At 41.6% G+C, this 16,328-nt stretch overlaps 2 protein-coding genes across 2 annotated transcripts in view; both read left to right on the forward strand.

Annotated features, from left to right (window-relative positions):
• Positions 1 to 2,323: 2,323 nt before the first annotated feature.
• On the forward strand, positions 2,324 to 12,110 carry Amacr (alpha-methylacyl-CoA racemase). Its single transcript, XM_051182549.1, has 5 exons — positions 2,324 to 2,614; positions 3,421 to 3,564; positions 4,872 to 5,032; positions 7,135 to 7,321; positions 11,350 to 12,110. The coding sequence occupies exons 1-5, from the start codon at positions 2,368 to 2,370 to the stop codon at positions 11,757 to 11,759; spliced, it is 1,149 nt and encodes a 382-aa protein (XP_051038506.1). The 5' UTR covers positions 2,324 to 2,367; the 3' UTR covers positions 11,760 to 12,110.
• Positions 12,111 to 15,170: 3,060 nt separating this feature from the next.
• Positions 15,171 to 16,328, forward strand: part of Slc45a2 (solute carrier family 45 member 2) — a 28,957-nt gene continuing 27,799 nt past the window's right edge. Inside the window, exon 1 of the mRNA XM_051182544.1 lies at positions 15,171 to 15,595. Coding sequence (XP_051038501.1) covers positions 15,211 to 15,595 — 385 coding nt within the window. The 5' untranslated portion in view covers positions 15,171 to 15,210. The remainder of the gene's footprint in view (positions 15,596 to 16,328) is intronic.

A 16,328-nucleotide genomic window follows, 5' to 3' on the forward strand; every position in this document is an offset into this window, starting at 1 on the left:
TCAAACCCCATAAGTTAAAGCAACAGCCCATGAGAAGTGACTGAGTTCAATGAAAAAAAGAAATCTTACATTTTGCATGTATTTATAAGAAAAATTATACACACATGTAAGGTGTACGGTTTTTCCACCTGCCGCCGCTGGTCTTGTCCCGCCGCGCCAGCCCCAATTAACACACAGAGACTCTGTATTAGATATTATACTGTTGGCCAGTTACTACTTTCTTATCGGCTAGCTCTGTCTTAAGTATTAACCCATTTGTGTTAATCTATGTATTTCCACGTGGTCTTCTTACCGGGAGCCGGCTGCTGCATACTGCTCTCTCCAGACTCTCCATCTTGGCTCGTCCTTACAATTTCCTATTTCCTCCTTGTCTCCTAGTCCCTCCTATCTTCCTTTCCTATTGGCCAACAGTGCTTTATTCATTAACCAGTATGAGAAACATATATATACATAATGGCCTACTTAGTGTTTGGAGGAAGGAGAGTATCCACTAACCTAGTAAGTGTTTTGGAAGAAAAAAATTGACCTAAGCTTAGGCAAAACTGCAGCAAGAAAAACTTCATAAGCACATATATGGAAGCAAATACACACACACACAAACACTTCTAAGATTTGTTCTAATGTATGGAGAACATTCTCAGACACTATTTGGATCACTTCAAATAGTAAAAAAAAGAATAAGGGAGTACATCATGAAAAAGAGTTGAAGTCTAAATAAAAAAGTCATTCTGGATTGTATAAGTATTTAATAACAGTTAAAGTTACAAATGCTTTGGCAACTTGACAAGATCCTGAATCAATTGAGAAAGTAAACAGGACTGTAAATACATCTGGGTGGTGAAGTAAGGTTTTTCCAGCATATACAAGGCACCAGGCTCAATCCCATTACCACAAAAAAAAAAAAAAAAAAAAAAAGTGTGTGTGTGTGTGGGGGGGGGTCAAACCAAAGTAAATGTGTATTCCAATGAGAATGTCAATCCCAAAGGACGTAGTTAGAGTTGGTAAACATCTACCCAGTGCAAGATACAGTGCTATTCAACCATTCCATTTTTTGCCTTTTCTGAGTTTTCAATGAGGGATAGTAGATTAAAGGTGTGTGCACAGTGTGAAGCAGGAGCCACAGATGGCAAAAGACCAGCTCCTTTTTGTGTATATTTATAGCTCTATTGTTGTCTTGTGGTTTGGGGTACTAAGACCAACACCTTAAGCATGAGCATTCTATGGCTAACCTACAACCCTAGACTTACAACTTTATTTTCAAACATAGTAGTAAAACACACCGTTTGACATGTTTTCACATATTTTCCTATCTCGACCCAACAGAGACCTCCCAATCACTACTAATAATCACTTGGGAATATAAAATTCTAGGAACTAGAGCACAGATACATCTGCCTGGAAGTATTTTAAAACTCAGTAGTCAGTTAAAAGAGTTTTGGCTACAATTACGTAGCATTTCAGCTTTGCTTTTCTTATCTGCCTCACTTGTTTCTTAGTACCAGAGGGCTGGAGAGATGGCTGGACGCATAACCAAAAGTATAAGAACTGGTGCCAGAATTTTCTAGAATCCACGTCTAGCTCTGTTTGGTTTCCTAGAGCTTTCAAAAACTGCATCTAGCCACCTACACACAGGCTCCACCTGCTAGTGAGAAAACTACCGGTAAAATGTGGGTGGGGTGTTTGTTTTGCACTTTCTTAAAGATTGAAAAAGAGTTTCTAAGTCAAAATTGTAACTATTCATAAAACTGACAGCTGACAAACCAAAACCATTTTTAAAGCTCTCTCATTCAACCCTGTATGAACAATACTTTTCATAGCCCAGACTCTTCCTCTAAATGCTGGGATTACAGGAGCCCACACCAGGGGCATTTTAAGTGGCACTGGCCTTCATGCATGCTAGGCATGCACTCTACCAACCAAGGGACACCCCCAGCCCTTCCCTTTAAAACTAAGGCATCTAGGAGGGGTTTCAAACAAGTTTTCAGGACAACGAGGAGGACACCCTGTGGCCTACCGAAGGAAATGTCCCTGCCTCCTTAAGATGTTCGAACTAGCACAGTGCTTAAAATACCTTTAAGTCACTTACTGAGGGACGGGAGCAGGGTGGCACAATGAAAGCATCCGGAGAGGACACTCATCACTGGCTGGAGTTTTCAAGGTCAAGGACTTAAACATTAATTTAGACTAGAACCAAGTATAGCAGCTAATCAGCCTTTGGCCTGGGACTACCGCGGGTAGGCGGGAACTGCGCAAGCGCGCGCAGCCTCCCGGGCGCTCCCGCGCAGGCGCGTGAGGGAGGCGGGTGCGGTGGCAGATGGACTATGGTACAGGGTCCGCTGCCAGTCGGCTTTCGCCCCAGGACTGGCCATGGTGTTGCGTGGCATCAGGGTGTTGGAGCTGGCGGGCCTGGCCCCGGGGCCGTTCTGCGGGATGGTCCTGGCCGACTTCGGGGCTCAGGTGGTGCGTGTCGACCGGCCGGGCTCCGCGGGCGACGTGAGCCTCCTGGCCCGGGGCAAGCGCTCGCTGGTGCTGGACCTGAAGCGGCCGCGTGGAGCCGCGGCGCTGCGGCGCATTTGCGCACGCGTGGACGTGCTGCTGGAGCCCTTCCGCTGCGGTGAGCCGCGCCGCGTGATCGCCCCCCCCCCCACCGGCGTCCTTAAGCTTTTAATTTGCTTGAGCCCCACCCCCACCCAAGCACTCTTCCACATTTGCCTTTATTATTAGGTGTATTAGGCCGTATGAGAATCTAGTGCAAGAGATAGATTGGAAGACTTCACACTGGAATATAGCCACTGACCCTTCGATATGTTGGTATGCCTATGCTCTAAAGCTATCCACAGACCATGCTAACCTTTCCCTAAATGATGGTACCCCAAGGTCCAGCCTAATGAGCAAAGATCCTATTTTCATGTTCTATACCAGACACCGTTTTCGTCCATCTGGCTGTCGGTAGGCATTTGTAACTGTCACCCTGAATCAAGTCTTTTTCCATCTATTTAAAAATGCCCAGAGCATTCCATGGGTCAGTGTTTTCATCAATCATTGATTTAGCCACTCTTGCTCCTTTCTAACATTACCTGGTAGATACCAGGAAGTTTGGCAATGAATGGAATGAGAATGGGGTACCAGGCATCTTTATGTGTAGCTTTTGGTCCTCACAGGCAAATGTGAGGACAGTAATGGTAACATTTAGGATTATATCCTAACGTTAAAATGCCCCGTTTGAAGGTGAGGGTGGTTCAATGTGGTTAAGTAGTTTCTCCAAATGACTTTCGCCAAAATCACAACAAATAGTGTTAGTGTTACTTGCAAGAATGCACTTTTAGTTTTCTCAGTAGAAGTAATTATCCCCATCTTCAACTTGTGCTCTCTTTAAAAACAAAAAAGAAACAACAAACAGTTGATGACTTTTCTCTTAAGGTGTCATGGAAAAACTCCAGCTTGGGCCAGAAACTCTACTGAAGGACAATCCAAAGCTTGTCTATGCCAGGCTGAGTGGATTCGGCCAGTCGGGAAGTTTCTCCAAGGCAGCTGGCCATGACATCAACTATGTGGCTTTGTCAGGTATGTCGGAAATACTTTTCTAAAACATTTTGAATTGGCTCCAACATCAGAAAGTGCAGTTAGGTAGATTGACAAGGGTTTAAAAAAATTTGTTGTTTTTTCATTATGTGTGTGTGTGTGGGTATATGAATGTGAGTGCACATGCCTCTAGAGAGTCCTAGGTCACTGGGAAGTAGAGTCATAGGTATTTGTTGTGAATCCTTCTGTGTGGGTACTGGGAACTGAACTTGGGTCGTCTGCAAGAGCAGTCCACACAGTGAATGACTGAGCCATCCCTCCAGCCCCCAGCCCTGGTTAACAAAAAGTTTAAAGTATAAAGATGAACATTTTCATTGGAACTGGCTGATGAAAGCAGATTGATTTAAGTCCCTAGAACTGCCATTGTTAAGCTCTGCCTGTCCCCCTCCCTCAACTCATTTGATGGGTAGTAATCACTAGTAACACCTGGAAGATCAGTTTTCAGGAAGGCCCCTACTAGGGGCGAGGAATAAGGTAATAAAATGGGCGATCACGCCACATGTTGGGAAAGTGGATTCTGTTTGATCCTGATGTTCTCTTACCAAGATCTTTTTGAGCCATCACCTCAGACTTGTGTGAACACTGTAAAAGCTCACAGTTTTCAGGTCTCGCCATCAGTCTGATGGAATCTGTGCCTGTGAGAACATGTTTTAGAATGGCCTGACTGTATGATGCCTGAGAACTGTGTGTTACTGATGAAAACAAATCTACTTTCTGTGAGAAGGTATTCAAAGGTTAAGGAGTGAGTGAGTATAAAACTGGCTTTTCATTTCTTTTCAAAACTTACTTCCTGTTCCATTTGTGTGTGATTATTTTCCTACATCTGTTTTTTATAAAAAATGAAAGTGTATTATACTGCCTTAAAGCCAGGAACTAATTTGACAGTAATTACTTTTTCTCTAAGACTTAGTAAAGTGAAAACTTTAATAAAATATTTAAAATTTAAATGGGATGATTTGTTTAAAATCTTGTTTATTTTTCCGGGAGAATTCACAGTATAGCCCAGGGCTAGAAATCTACACCTGCTTGCCTCAAATCTACTGATGCTGGGATTACAGGTCTGTGCCACTGCACCTGGCTTTGGGAAAATTTAGTAGAGAGCAAAAATTAAACCAAATGGAACCTATCTTGGGGGAGAGCTTGTTTGTAGGTAGACTAAATGGGATCACAGTTTGAGGAGCACCGTGTCCCATTTTCACTTAGGTCAGTGACTATAAAAATTGGTTTTCTCTGTAAGGTGCTCATGTGTTTATTTAAAAGGGGCATTCAATTTGTTGTCCACGGTGCAGGTGTTCTGTCAAAGATTGGCGCAAGTGGCGAGAACCCGTACCCCCCGCTGAATCTCCTGGCTGACTTTGGTGGTGGTGGCCTAATGTGCACTTTAGGCATTGTGCTTGCTCTCTTTGAACGTACCCGTTCTGGCCAAGGTCAGGTCATTGATGCGAACATGGTGAGTATTAATTGGATGGTGGGGTGGGGCTGGTAGGGCTGCCTTATGATGTGTGATTGCCTCCAAGCTTTCTGAATAAGACAAGAAATGCATAAGGCTTAATATTTGAATTCAAATCACCAAAGAGTTTTGTTCCTTTGTTTTGTTGCTTTGAGACAGGGTCTCTCTATGTAGCCCTGGCTGTTCTGGAACTCATGGAGATCCACCTACCTCTGTCTCCTCTATGCAGAATTAAAGATGTGTGCCATCATGCCTGACAAAATCTTTTGTTTTTAAAAAATGGTCTCACCCTTTGTATGTATTAGAATGCCATATTGAAACTACTTGTGGAGTCAGTGCTTTAAACCTTATTCATTTATTTTGTGTGAGTGTGTAACAGTGCATCTGGAGGTCAGACGGCAACATGTGAGAGTCAGTACCCTCCTTCATGAAGCTGTGAGGATTAAACTCAGGTTGTCAGACATATGCCATGTCTATCTCCCAGTATGCTGTCACCTTTTAAAAACTCACCTGATTTCTGTGTTATATTTCAACATTTTCCTCCATGTTATCTTTTGTGATTAAAATAGAGTTGCCAAGTAATCAGCCTTCAAAACTGAGCTTCAGAAGTGGTCCCCAGCCTGTGGAGCCAGTCCTTAGAGTTGCTAAGGATGATGGGCCTTCCAGTTTAGACCTCCGGCTGCATTTCCTAGGAGATGCTTCAATTTCATGTTTCCCTGTGTTCACTGTCATATATGAGCACCCACCTCCTCCTCTGGGGCCTTTTCTCCATGATTTCTATCTTCAGTATAGATGAGTGCACAATTTCCCCATCTTCTGCTGGGGTATGTTTCATGTTTTCCATTAGGTGTATGAAACTGAAGGTATTCTAAACTTCATATTACTACATTTCCTCCAGATATACCTACATATAAATTAGACACAGTAAGAGATTAACACAGTACTAAAAATAGTACGGTACAAAATACATATGAATAAAGCCCTTACTTATGGATTTTTCTAGGTGATATTTTCATGGTTAATTTAAATATGGCAATTGAAAATGAAAGTCCATATAAGGGAGAGAATTATACATTGTCAGGATACCTGGGCACTAATCTGAGATCAGAGAGCTCTTCAGAAAGGGTTTAGTACGGGGCTGACAGGTCTTTGAAGGTCAAATAGAGAATGGATTTGACAAACAAGACTGGAAGTAGAGAGACCAGTTAACTGGGATTTGCTGAGCAAATACTAAAGCAATTAATGTTAGACTGGGACTGGATTAAAGGAATACTAAATGTAAACGTGTGTGTGTGTGTGTGTGTGTGTGTGTGTGTGTGTGTGTTGTTGTTGTTGTTGTTGTTGATGATGATGATGACTTGGCAATGTGCGAAGAAGAAGGAACTGGTGATGGACCAGATTTTGGTTTGTGTGACCTAGAGGACAGCTCTGGCTCCCAGGGGAAGACCGATGATGGAACAAACAGCACGATGCAGTGGCTGACTTCTTTCCTCCTAGCTCTGCAATTTCCTAGCTCTTGTCATCTTGGAGGGTCACTTTACAACCATGTCCAAGTTGTAAAATGAATAAAATGTCAACTTGTCAGAATGGTTAGGGAGTTGTTTCATCGTTGTGTGGTGTGTCAACAGTGCCCCGATTTGAGTTGAGTCTCTAAGGATTTGTGATTATGAGTCCTTTTATTTTTTTCCTAGAGGAAAATGAATTTAGTTTTGTTCAAGTTTGAAGTAGCTTTTCCATATCCAAGGTGAACACTTAAGTAGGGACCAGTAACAGATTTTACAGTCATTTGGGAATAAACTAGGAGCCAGATAAGATTCTGTGGTCCCCTGGGAAGGACACAGAATGCTAATGTGTAGGGAATGGGTAGGCAGGAGAGGACAGGCAAGGGTGGAGGAACAATAAGCCTATAAGAAGGGAGTGTTACCATGGAAACCAAGAGAAGACTACCCCAGTTTGCAGAAATAGCATAGAAATTGTATGGTTAGGTGTAATTGTCATGCCCTGTAGAATAGGCAGCTACATAAACATTAAACAACCTAGATAACCCCTCCTTTGTACTTCCTTAAGCCCAGGTATCCGTAAAGTCTCCTGCCTCTTCACAGGTGGAAGGAACGGCATACTTAAGTTCTTTCCTGTGGAAGACTCAGCACATGGGGCTGTGGGATCAGCCTCGAGGACAAAACCTGTTAGATGGAGGGTCACCTTTCTATACAACCTACAAGACAGCAGACGGGGAGTTCATGGCTGTTGGCGCAATAGAACCCCAGTTCTATAAGCTGCTGGTTGAAGGTAAGTAACCAGCTCTGAGTGTCTTGTTCCCTCTTTACTGTGAGCTCTTTAATCTCAACTTTGAGACCTTTTGAATTCCACGATGTCCATTTTTTTTTGGTTCAACTTTCTAGTTAGTGTATCCACATCAACATATTGTGGGAATTTCCTGTCTTTTAAACTGACAGATAATTTTATTGTTCTATAGAATAACTCAGGACTTCTGAAGCTATAACAGTAGGTTTAGAGGGAAAGCCGATACTTCAGTTGCTCATGACACTGGATGGTATGTTCATTCTCTTGGCTCCTGTTCCGTGATGGACATCTCTTATGGAACTAAGGTGTAGGCAAGTCACCTGAGTGCAGTTCAGCTAGACAATGCTACTGTCACTTGATACCTTGGAAGTTTATTGTTATTGTGATTCTTGTCTGCATGGCATGCTACCACTAGTTAGAGGGAATTTGGGATTGCTTCTTCCTTTGTGAAATAATTGTACTGGGATTATTCTGTTATGTGAAATGTTTCAGTTTTAAGTTCTAACAGCTAATTAAGTAGTTTTAGATATACTCTAGAGTAAAGCTGGCTGTGGTGGCAGATGCCTGTTATCCCAGCAACTCAGGAAGTAGAGACAGACAGTGGGATCTTCATGTGAAGGGGTAAATTACTCCATAGGTAAAGGCACGTGGAAGCTAGAGGTTGATTTTCAGCATCGTCTTCATTTGCACTCCACTGTAGGGTTTTTTTTTCTTACTTAAAAGTTATTTTACTATTTCAAAGTTTTTCTGCAGCACATTTTTATCTGATCACATTCTTTTCCCTCTCTCAAGTCTTCCCAGTTTCTCCCTACCTCCCTTCCCACCAACTTTATGTTCTTTTTGTTTCAAAAACAAACAAACCAAAACTAACAAAAACCAACACACACACACCACACACCATTTATTTTGTGTTGGACAACTACCCTTCCGGACATGGGACCTTGCCCTGTAGTAGTGTACTTGATACACCCAGTGTTACTTAATTGGAGAAACCTGATTTTCCATCTCCCAGCAGGTATCAATCACATATTTGCCTTTTTGGTTAAGGGTGGGATTTGTGTTTCCTGGGATTTTTTTTCAGGCTCTAATTTGTGCAGGTCTTACGCATGTTGTCACATGCCATCACCCAGTTGCATCTGAAAGATGCTGTTTCCCTGGAGACTACAGTCCCGTCTGGCTCTTACAATCTTTCTGCCTCATCTTTATCATAGATCCCTGAGTCGAGAGGGGAGAAATTTGATAAAGACATCCCATGTAGGACTGAGAGGCAGTAAGAACTCTGTGTATACATTGTCTGGTTGTGGGTCTTGGTGTTAATCACCATCTACTGCAAGAGGGTATTTCTCTAAGGAGGGTCGAGTGATTAACCCCACAGTACCATGTGTTGAGTTTTTCAGGGAAAAGGACTTAAATATGCTGTTCTTCCAACCTTTGAAGAACAACACTGTATGGATAGGTCCTCATCCTTTAGAAGTGGAGTCAGTGTCTATTTGGAGATTTTTCAGTTGTGTAAAAAGCTGGTTTAATACAATTACTTTCCCATTTTAGGGTTTCATTGTTTGGTAGCTTTCTAAATGTGGTATACTACTACAAAGTATTTGTATATACCTGCCATGATTGCTTTTACAAACATCCCCGCATTTTGTGATCACATGTGTTATCTAACTAACTCAAATATAGTTGATAAAACTGTAGAACAGGATGATTTGTATAGCTCTTGTAAGATTCCTCTATGCCCAGAAATTGAAGCTGTATTTAAAGACTTAAGGATTCTGGACTGAACATTGCTAGATGAAGGGGCAGCGGTTGGTGCAGAATGTCTTGGTCACAGAGCCCTGGGAAGCAGCAGAGATACAGCATGGTGGCCTTCACATCACATAACAGCCATGTGTATATATCTATCATCAACAGAAAAACGTATTTATATAGCTAAGTAAATTTTAGTTTGTTGTTTCTTGTCAGCGTTCACATTTCAAAGTGAAGATACTTTCCTTGAAAAAGCTTATAGCCTGAATTCTTCAACAACTACAGCTTCCTTGAGCTCTAGTAACTTCACTGAAAGCCATCTTAGTACATTTCCCCCATCTCCTGGTAAACACTACACAGAAATTAGTACAAGAAACCCCAATTATTTAGTTGCATCCCAATGGTTTCTTCTGAAGGCTGTGTTGGTGATAGTTCTCACATTTCACCTTTGTGCATTTTGAATTAATATCTGTGTACAGAGTGAGTTAGGATTTAACTCCCCCCCCCCATTGGGATCTCTGGTTTTCAAAGTGTCATTAATGGAAAAGACAGTTCTTCCTGCATAGTATAATATTTGCATCCTTTTTGAAGTCAGTTGACCATACATGTAAGGGTTTGTTTCTCTTTTGTTTTTCCCTTTTGACAGTACTAGAGGTTGAGTGTAGGTCTTCCCACATGGTAGAAGAGTACTCTACCACTGAGCTATAGCCTTAGCTTTAATTTTGGATTCTTCAATTCTGTTGTATTGTCTGTCTTTATGTCACTGTGTATTGGTTATTGTTGTAAGTTCAAAACTGGGAAGTGTGTGTTCTTTAGCACTGTCTCAGCTGTTAGAATTTCTGTGTAAATCTTACAATCAGTTTGTCAATTTCAGCAAACAAGGTATCTTTGATTATTTTTTAAAAATGTGCTTGTGTGTATGATGTGTGTATGTGTATATTTGTTTGCCATAATTTGGGCATTGGCATACCATAGCAATTCTGAGGAGTTTAGATGACAGCCTTGGGGGCCAGTCCTTGCCTTACATCTTGCTGAGACAGGGCCTCTCTCATTGTTTGTTGCTGCACATTCCAGGCTGGCTGGCCTGTGAGCTTCTAGGGATTCTCTGGTCTCTGCCTCCATCTCATTGGAGCTCTGGGATTAGACACACATCACTACCCCCTGGCTTTATGTGGGTTCCAGGGATTTGAAGATTTGAAATCAGGCCCTCCTGCTTCTGTGGCAACACTACCATGGAGCCATCTCTCCAATCCTGATCTGGGGGACGTTGGCATCGTAGCCATTAGTAAGCTTCCCAGTCCATCTGCATGGCTACTTGCCTTGCTTTGTTTACATCTCTGATCCCAGTGCTGCTCTATAGTTTGAATTCCTCTTACACATGTGGATTAAGGTTTTCCATCACATTTTGGAACTCTTTAGGTATTTATTAAATAACTTCTACTGACCTTTCTCTCCTGTCTTTTCATGACTCCCTTAATGCATTTGTAAGTATATTTGATGGTGTCTCAGAAGGCTGCGAGGCACTGTTAATTTCTCTTTATTAATGTGCCATTCTGTTCTCAGATTAGATAACTGGATTCTCCACAGGTTTGTTTGTTTATAATGATTTTCATCAGCAAAATCTGTGTTCCTTTCTATGCGCAACCACTGACTCTGCCTAGTTAGCTTAGTGCTCAGCTGGAGAAACACTCTTTAATGTCTTGAGTCAGTGAATCTTTCATCCTTTTGGGAGACATTGTATGCCTCCTCATTTGTGCAGTGCCTCAAGACCGTGGCTGCCTTCAAGACCTTTCAGCTCTTAATTTGTCAAGGTAAAGAGAAAGAAATATTATTCATAAAGCCATAGCCCTGTGCCTCACCACTTTCCTGGAGGCTCCGTTCTTAACAGCAGTGATAGTTGTGTATAAGTTATAACATTTTATTTTTAAAGTGTTTGAGAGTATTACCTAAAGTGTGAGGTTACTTTAATTCAACAAGACAGATAATGCCATCCTGAAGAAATTTCTTTTTGGAAGCTAACTCAGGAAAAGAAATCAGTTTCTGGAAACGAGATCATTGAAAACAGCTTGACAATGACAAGCTGCTTTTGAGTTATATCACTGTGATGTCCCTGCCTTCTGCAGTCATTGGTTTCAGCTTCATTGTGGTCAATTTTTCTCTTGCCACTCATTTGAGAAACCCTGATTTAGGTTGTCATAGTGAACTCATCATTGATTATAGTTACTGCTCTCAAAGTGTAATAACTAAAGACTACATTTCCCTCTCAGGACTTGGACTCAAGTCTGATGAACTCCCCACCCAGATGAGCATAGCTGATTGGCCGGAAATGAAGAAGAAATTTGCAGATGTGTTTGCAAGGAAGACCAAGGCAGAGTGGTGCCGGATCTTTGATGGGACAGATGCATGTGTGACCCCAGTGCTGAGCATTGAGGAAGCCCTCCACCACAGTCACAACAGGGAACGGGCCTCATTTATCACTGATGAGGAGCAGCGTGCAAGCCCCCGTCCTGCACCTCAGCTGTCCAGAACCCCAGCCATCCCTTCTCTGAAAAGGCATGCTTTTGTAGGAGAGCACACTGAAGAGGTTCTTAAAGAATTTGGGTTCAGTCAAGAAGAGATCCATCAGCTGCGCTCAGAGAAAATTATTGAGAGTAGTAAGCCGAAGGCCAACCTCTGACTCTCACAGCTCAAGGGAAGCTGAAGGCTGCATTTACACAGGAGAATGACACCCACAATGATATGTGTGGAAGTGTAGATGAGCAGTAACGATGTGAACCAAGCATTCTAATCAAGACACAACCAAAGACTGATTACAGAGTAATGATTGCCTTCTGAAACCGCTTTTCAGAGCCTCTGATTGAGGAATATTTTTGTGTGTGCACTGATATTAACTTGTCACAGTCTTTCTGCCTTTCAGTTCACTTGATAACATGTATTCATTGATATTAAAGCCCATATATAAATACAGTGATGATATATTTTAAATAAAGTAATATAATTTTAATAAATAAAGCTTTTTTTCCTTGTCCTGGAAGTAAACAGTGTTTTTAAGATGTAAAAATGTTCTAGAAAGCCCTTTAATTACCACTTAAATAGCATTTTCTGATGCATTGAAATATTTGGGCACTACTGTTAATAACATTGACTACGCCTTTAAAAAGTTGAACCCTTTTCATTCCCTTTTTGTCTTTAAACTCAGATGTTAGCAAATAGTCTTGAAGTTTTATTCATAAAACCCTGTACTGAACTCTGGGCTGTGTGAGTAGCCTAGTGACCTGTTCTCCATCACCCAGTAGTTGACTGTCCTGTATCCAATGGAAGTCTGTTAAGCTCCTCCCACCAATGTCTGACTCTGTACTGATCCTGTCTTCATCTGGCCCAGAAGTCCTTCTGTTTATCCTCTGGAAAATCACAATGATAAGCATATTTAATTAAGCAAATAAGTCAGGAGTATTCCACAGGCAGCATGGAAAGCAACTGGTGCAAAGAAGACATCCTAATGCTAAGCATACTTCCTCTTTGTAAAACGTAAAGTTATCTGGAAAACTGATGATTTAGATGTAGGAATATGGTCAGAGAGGAGAAAGCATGAGGCTTGAGAAAGGTAGAAAGGAAGCAGGCAACTGCATATAGGAAAATCTAAGGAAAGGAATTATATTCTTGAACACATCCTTCAATATATATTTTCACTCTTGATAGTGCCATATTGAAAGTAATGAGATGCTGCAAATTGTAAGGACAAATCTCATGAAACAGGTGACTGGTGCATCCAGACCACATATCTGTGTCCATTCCTTCCTCCCAGATGCCTCTCAGGCTTCAGTAACAATGGCATTGCATCTTATCATTTACAAATTCTTCCCCTACATGAAGCCAGGTGCTCTCCACTTCAAGAAACACTATTTACAAAGGAGGGCATGCTTTGACTTACAACCCTGAGTCTGGAGGAATAAGGAATGTTAGGGTTGGCTGTATGGAGTCCCTCTGGCCTTATTTCTCTGCAATTTTCCATTCTCTAAGCTTTCTCACCTCTATTCATAGATCCCCATAGGCTGATTCTGGATCTACATATAGTGACATTCTTGAAGAGAATGTTTTAGGAAGTCTGAATTAACCTTGTCCTTTGTCTCAGGACTAAATGAAATTAGTGCCATCCTTATACCAATCCTTGGTAGAGACAGTGAGAGAATCCTTAGATAACACTACCCAGTTTATAGAGCTGTCATGACCTCCCTTCCCGACACACGTAGGTGTAGGGGACATGTGGGTTCCAGAATCTAACTCAAGTTTCATCAAGACGGAGAATGGATGTTGGGTAGACAAATGATAAGGGCTGTCAAAATATACAGCATGTCCGATGTTCTCCCGTAGTCCCAAAAGAGGCAAGAGAGCAGCTTTCCTCTTTTTTTTTTTTTTTTTTTCAGATTACAGAAATAGATACAAAAAGTCCTTAATCTTCTTAGTTTACTTCTTAATGTCCTAGAAACCTGTGTGGTACCCCTTCTTCAACAAACAAACTCTAACCATTCCAGCTCTAAGTAATTAAGTCCAAGGAACTTAAATATCATACCCTTATTATAGGTGAGTTACTTACTGGCAGGACACATGTTCCTGTTACTACATGGCTTCCCCTGTCCTAGAATCATGGTGACTGGGCAACCTGGAAACACAGCTTCAGGACAATGAAACGGAAGGGATTATAGTGCAATCTTACCTCGAAAGTTTTAACTAAATTTTGCTGCCGAAGTGTCAAATTTCACTGTTGACTTGATTTCAAAATTTAAATGTTCTGAAATAACACCAATAAGTTTCGTGCAATATTTGGGTGCCTTGACACACAATTTGAGAAACATCAAATTAGGATCTGCCTAGGGAGGTGTGTAGAAGAGGCATACCAAGAATTTAAACTTTTAAGATTCTGACTCCATACTTTGTTCTTAAACCATTTTTTCTTCTAAGATTGTTTTCCTACCAAGGATTTTTATTAGGGCCCAGTAAGGAAAATGTTACCCACTTGAAGTGTTTAAAACAGTATATTTATTTAGGGGATTATATTGGTGATAAAGAACAGAGATAGTGAGGCTGTCCAGATATGAGCAGGCTCAAGGAGCCAGGGTTACCCCTGGGACTTCAGATAAGCTATGAAGAGTTATGGACACCCAGCAGTCCATTGTAGCTGATAGAAGGTAGGTTCACAGCGGGCATGCAGTCAATGCCAAAAAATACCTCAGATGAAGAAACTGGAGCATATTTGTTTTCCCTTCCCTCCTGGCTTTTCACCAATGCTTGCTGTTGGCCAAATATACCTAGAAACCAGAGAACAAGGGAGCCTGGGAAACGTAGTCCCATAAGATCTAGGCAAAGCAGGCAGTGACTGGCACAAATCATAGACTGTATATAGATTTCATTCATTCAACTTGTATTTATTAGCAAGTATTTTGGGGCACCAAAGGGGTGCCAGGCTACATGCTGGGGATACATAAATCAACCTGATCTCTCCTGAAGATCAAGGCTAATCAAAGGATATAATTAAGGAAATAGCAAAGGGTACATAGCAAACACTGAACTATCTCATTTGAAAATGTACTTAGTGAAAGGAGAGAATGGTTCAGAGATTATGTGACAGTGATTTGGGTGAAGGGTGAGAGGCCGTCCCCATGCTGTTTTAAATCTAGTCAATTTGTCTTTTACACTGTATGTAGAAAATGTGAGTTCAAGGAATGTATGTAGAAAATGTGAGTTCAAGGAAAGGGAATATCCAGAAGGTTTATAGAAATTATTAGGTTATTCATATTTTTATTTAGTCTTCATAGAGGAGACTTTATGATTTGAAAACTATGGAAGCAATGTATGTGTACAGTTGTGTGTGTGTGAGAGAGAGAGGGGGGGGTCCTTAGAAAAAACACCAACATTCCAAGGAGCCAGAGGGCTCACAACAGCTAATCTCTGTCATGCTTCCAAGTGCCAACTCCCTCTTTGCTCCTCATCATAACTTGTGATCTTGGAGGCATGAAAGAATTCCAGCTCCTCCTCCAGCCTTCCCATCTCTGCTCAGACAGGCTCCATGTCAGATCCAGTTTGAAGCACAGACCGGAGGATCACGCAGGAAGGTTCTTCTCTCTGTGGTCATGAGTGGCAGCAATGGGCAGCCTGACATCCATACCTATCAACCACTATCGGAGGATTGCCCCTTTGGCTCTGTGGAGCAGCCCAAGAGATCCACGGGGAGACTCATCATGCACAGCATGGCCATGTTTGGCCGAGAATTTTGCTACGCAGTGGAGGCAGCTTATGTGACTCCAGCCCTGCTCAGCTTGGGCCTGCCCAATAGTTTGTACAGCATGGTTTGGCTCCTCAGCCCTACCTTGGGATTCCTGCTGCAACCTGTGGTGGGATCAATCAGTGATCACTGCAGATCCAGGTGGGGCCGCCGCAGACCCTACATCCTGACACTGGGCATCATGATGCTCTTGGGGATGGCCCTGTACCTCAATGGAGATGCTGTTGTATCAGGTGAGTGGAGTGCATGGCCTAATAGTTAACTTTTAGGGTAAAATGTCATCAGTATTTTTTTTAATGCCTGTCAGAAATGGACTACAATCAATGGTCTCTCCTAGCATGCAGTAGCAGTAAACTTCCTTCACCTTTGAATGACCCCTAAACCTGTGGTTGAGGAGACTTTGCTTCTAGAAACATCACAACATTGTCTTTTATTATCACAAGATTTTTTTTTAACTGGATTGAATTTTTATCCATTTTGCCAGTTTAAATATTCTTACCTTTGTTTTCTCCAGCTGAAGGATATTTTTGAGTATAGTATATCTCATGGAATAATTTGTTAAATTGTCCAGCTATTAGCATTTGTAACCAACCACCTGCTGTGTACAAATAAAGGTTTAATTCTGAGTAGATAACATTGCAACAAGGCACAGGCAGGACTGTCACCTCTAGAGATATCTTTGTATTGTGAATTCTGGAAAGCAAATTTGGTGTCCGAGCAATATTTCTAGCAACATGTCAACTACTAATTCCTAAGTAGTTGGGGCAGCACATAGTTAAAGAGGTCATGAAAAATCACACAATTTTAGACCATTTATGCCAGTAGAAGGAGTGGTTATGATGCAAGATAAGCAGGTAATATTTGTATATATTTAGAACAGTGGTTCCCAACCTTCCTAACTCTGTGATCCTTAAACACAGTTCCTCAAGTTGTGCTGAAACCCATCCATAAAATTGTTTTGTTGCT

The sequence above is a fragment of the Phodopus roborovskii genome, unplaced genomic scaffold (genome assembly GCF_943737965.1).
Source record: "Phodopus roborovskii unplaced genomic scaffold, PHOROB, whole genome shotgun sequence".
Classification (NCBI taxonomy): Eukaryota; Metazoa; Chordata; class Mammalia; order Rodentia; family Cricetidae; genus Phodopus; species Phodopus roborovskii.

What these genes read in the sequence shown, in the direction of transcription:
- Amacr (XM_051182549.1), top strand. Translation starts at nt 2,368, where the DNA reads ATGGTGTTGCGTGGCATCAGGGTGTTGGAGCTGGCGGGCCTGGCCCCG. An exon ending in GCTGGAGCCCTTCCGCTGCG is followed by an intron (nt 2,615 to 3,420) that starts GTGAGCCGCGCC and finishes TTTTCTCTTAAG; the next exon opens with GTGTCATGGAAAAACTCCAG. An exon ending in CTATAAGCTGCTGGTTGAAG is followed by an intron (nt 7,322 to 11,349) that starts GTAAGTAACCAG and finishes TTTCCCTCTCAG; the next exon opens with GACTTGGACTCAAGTCTGAT.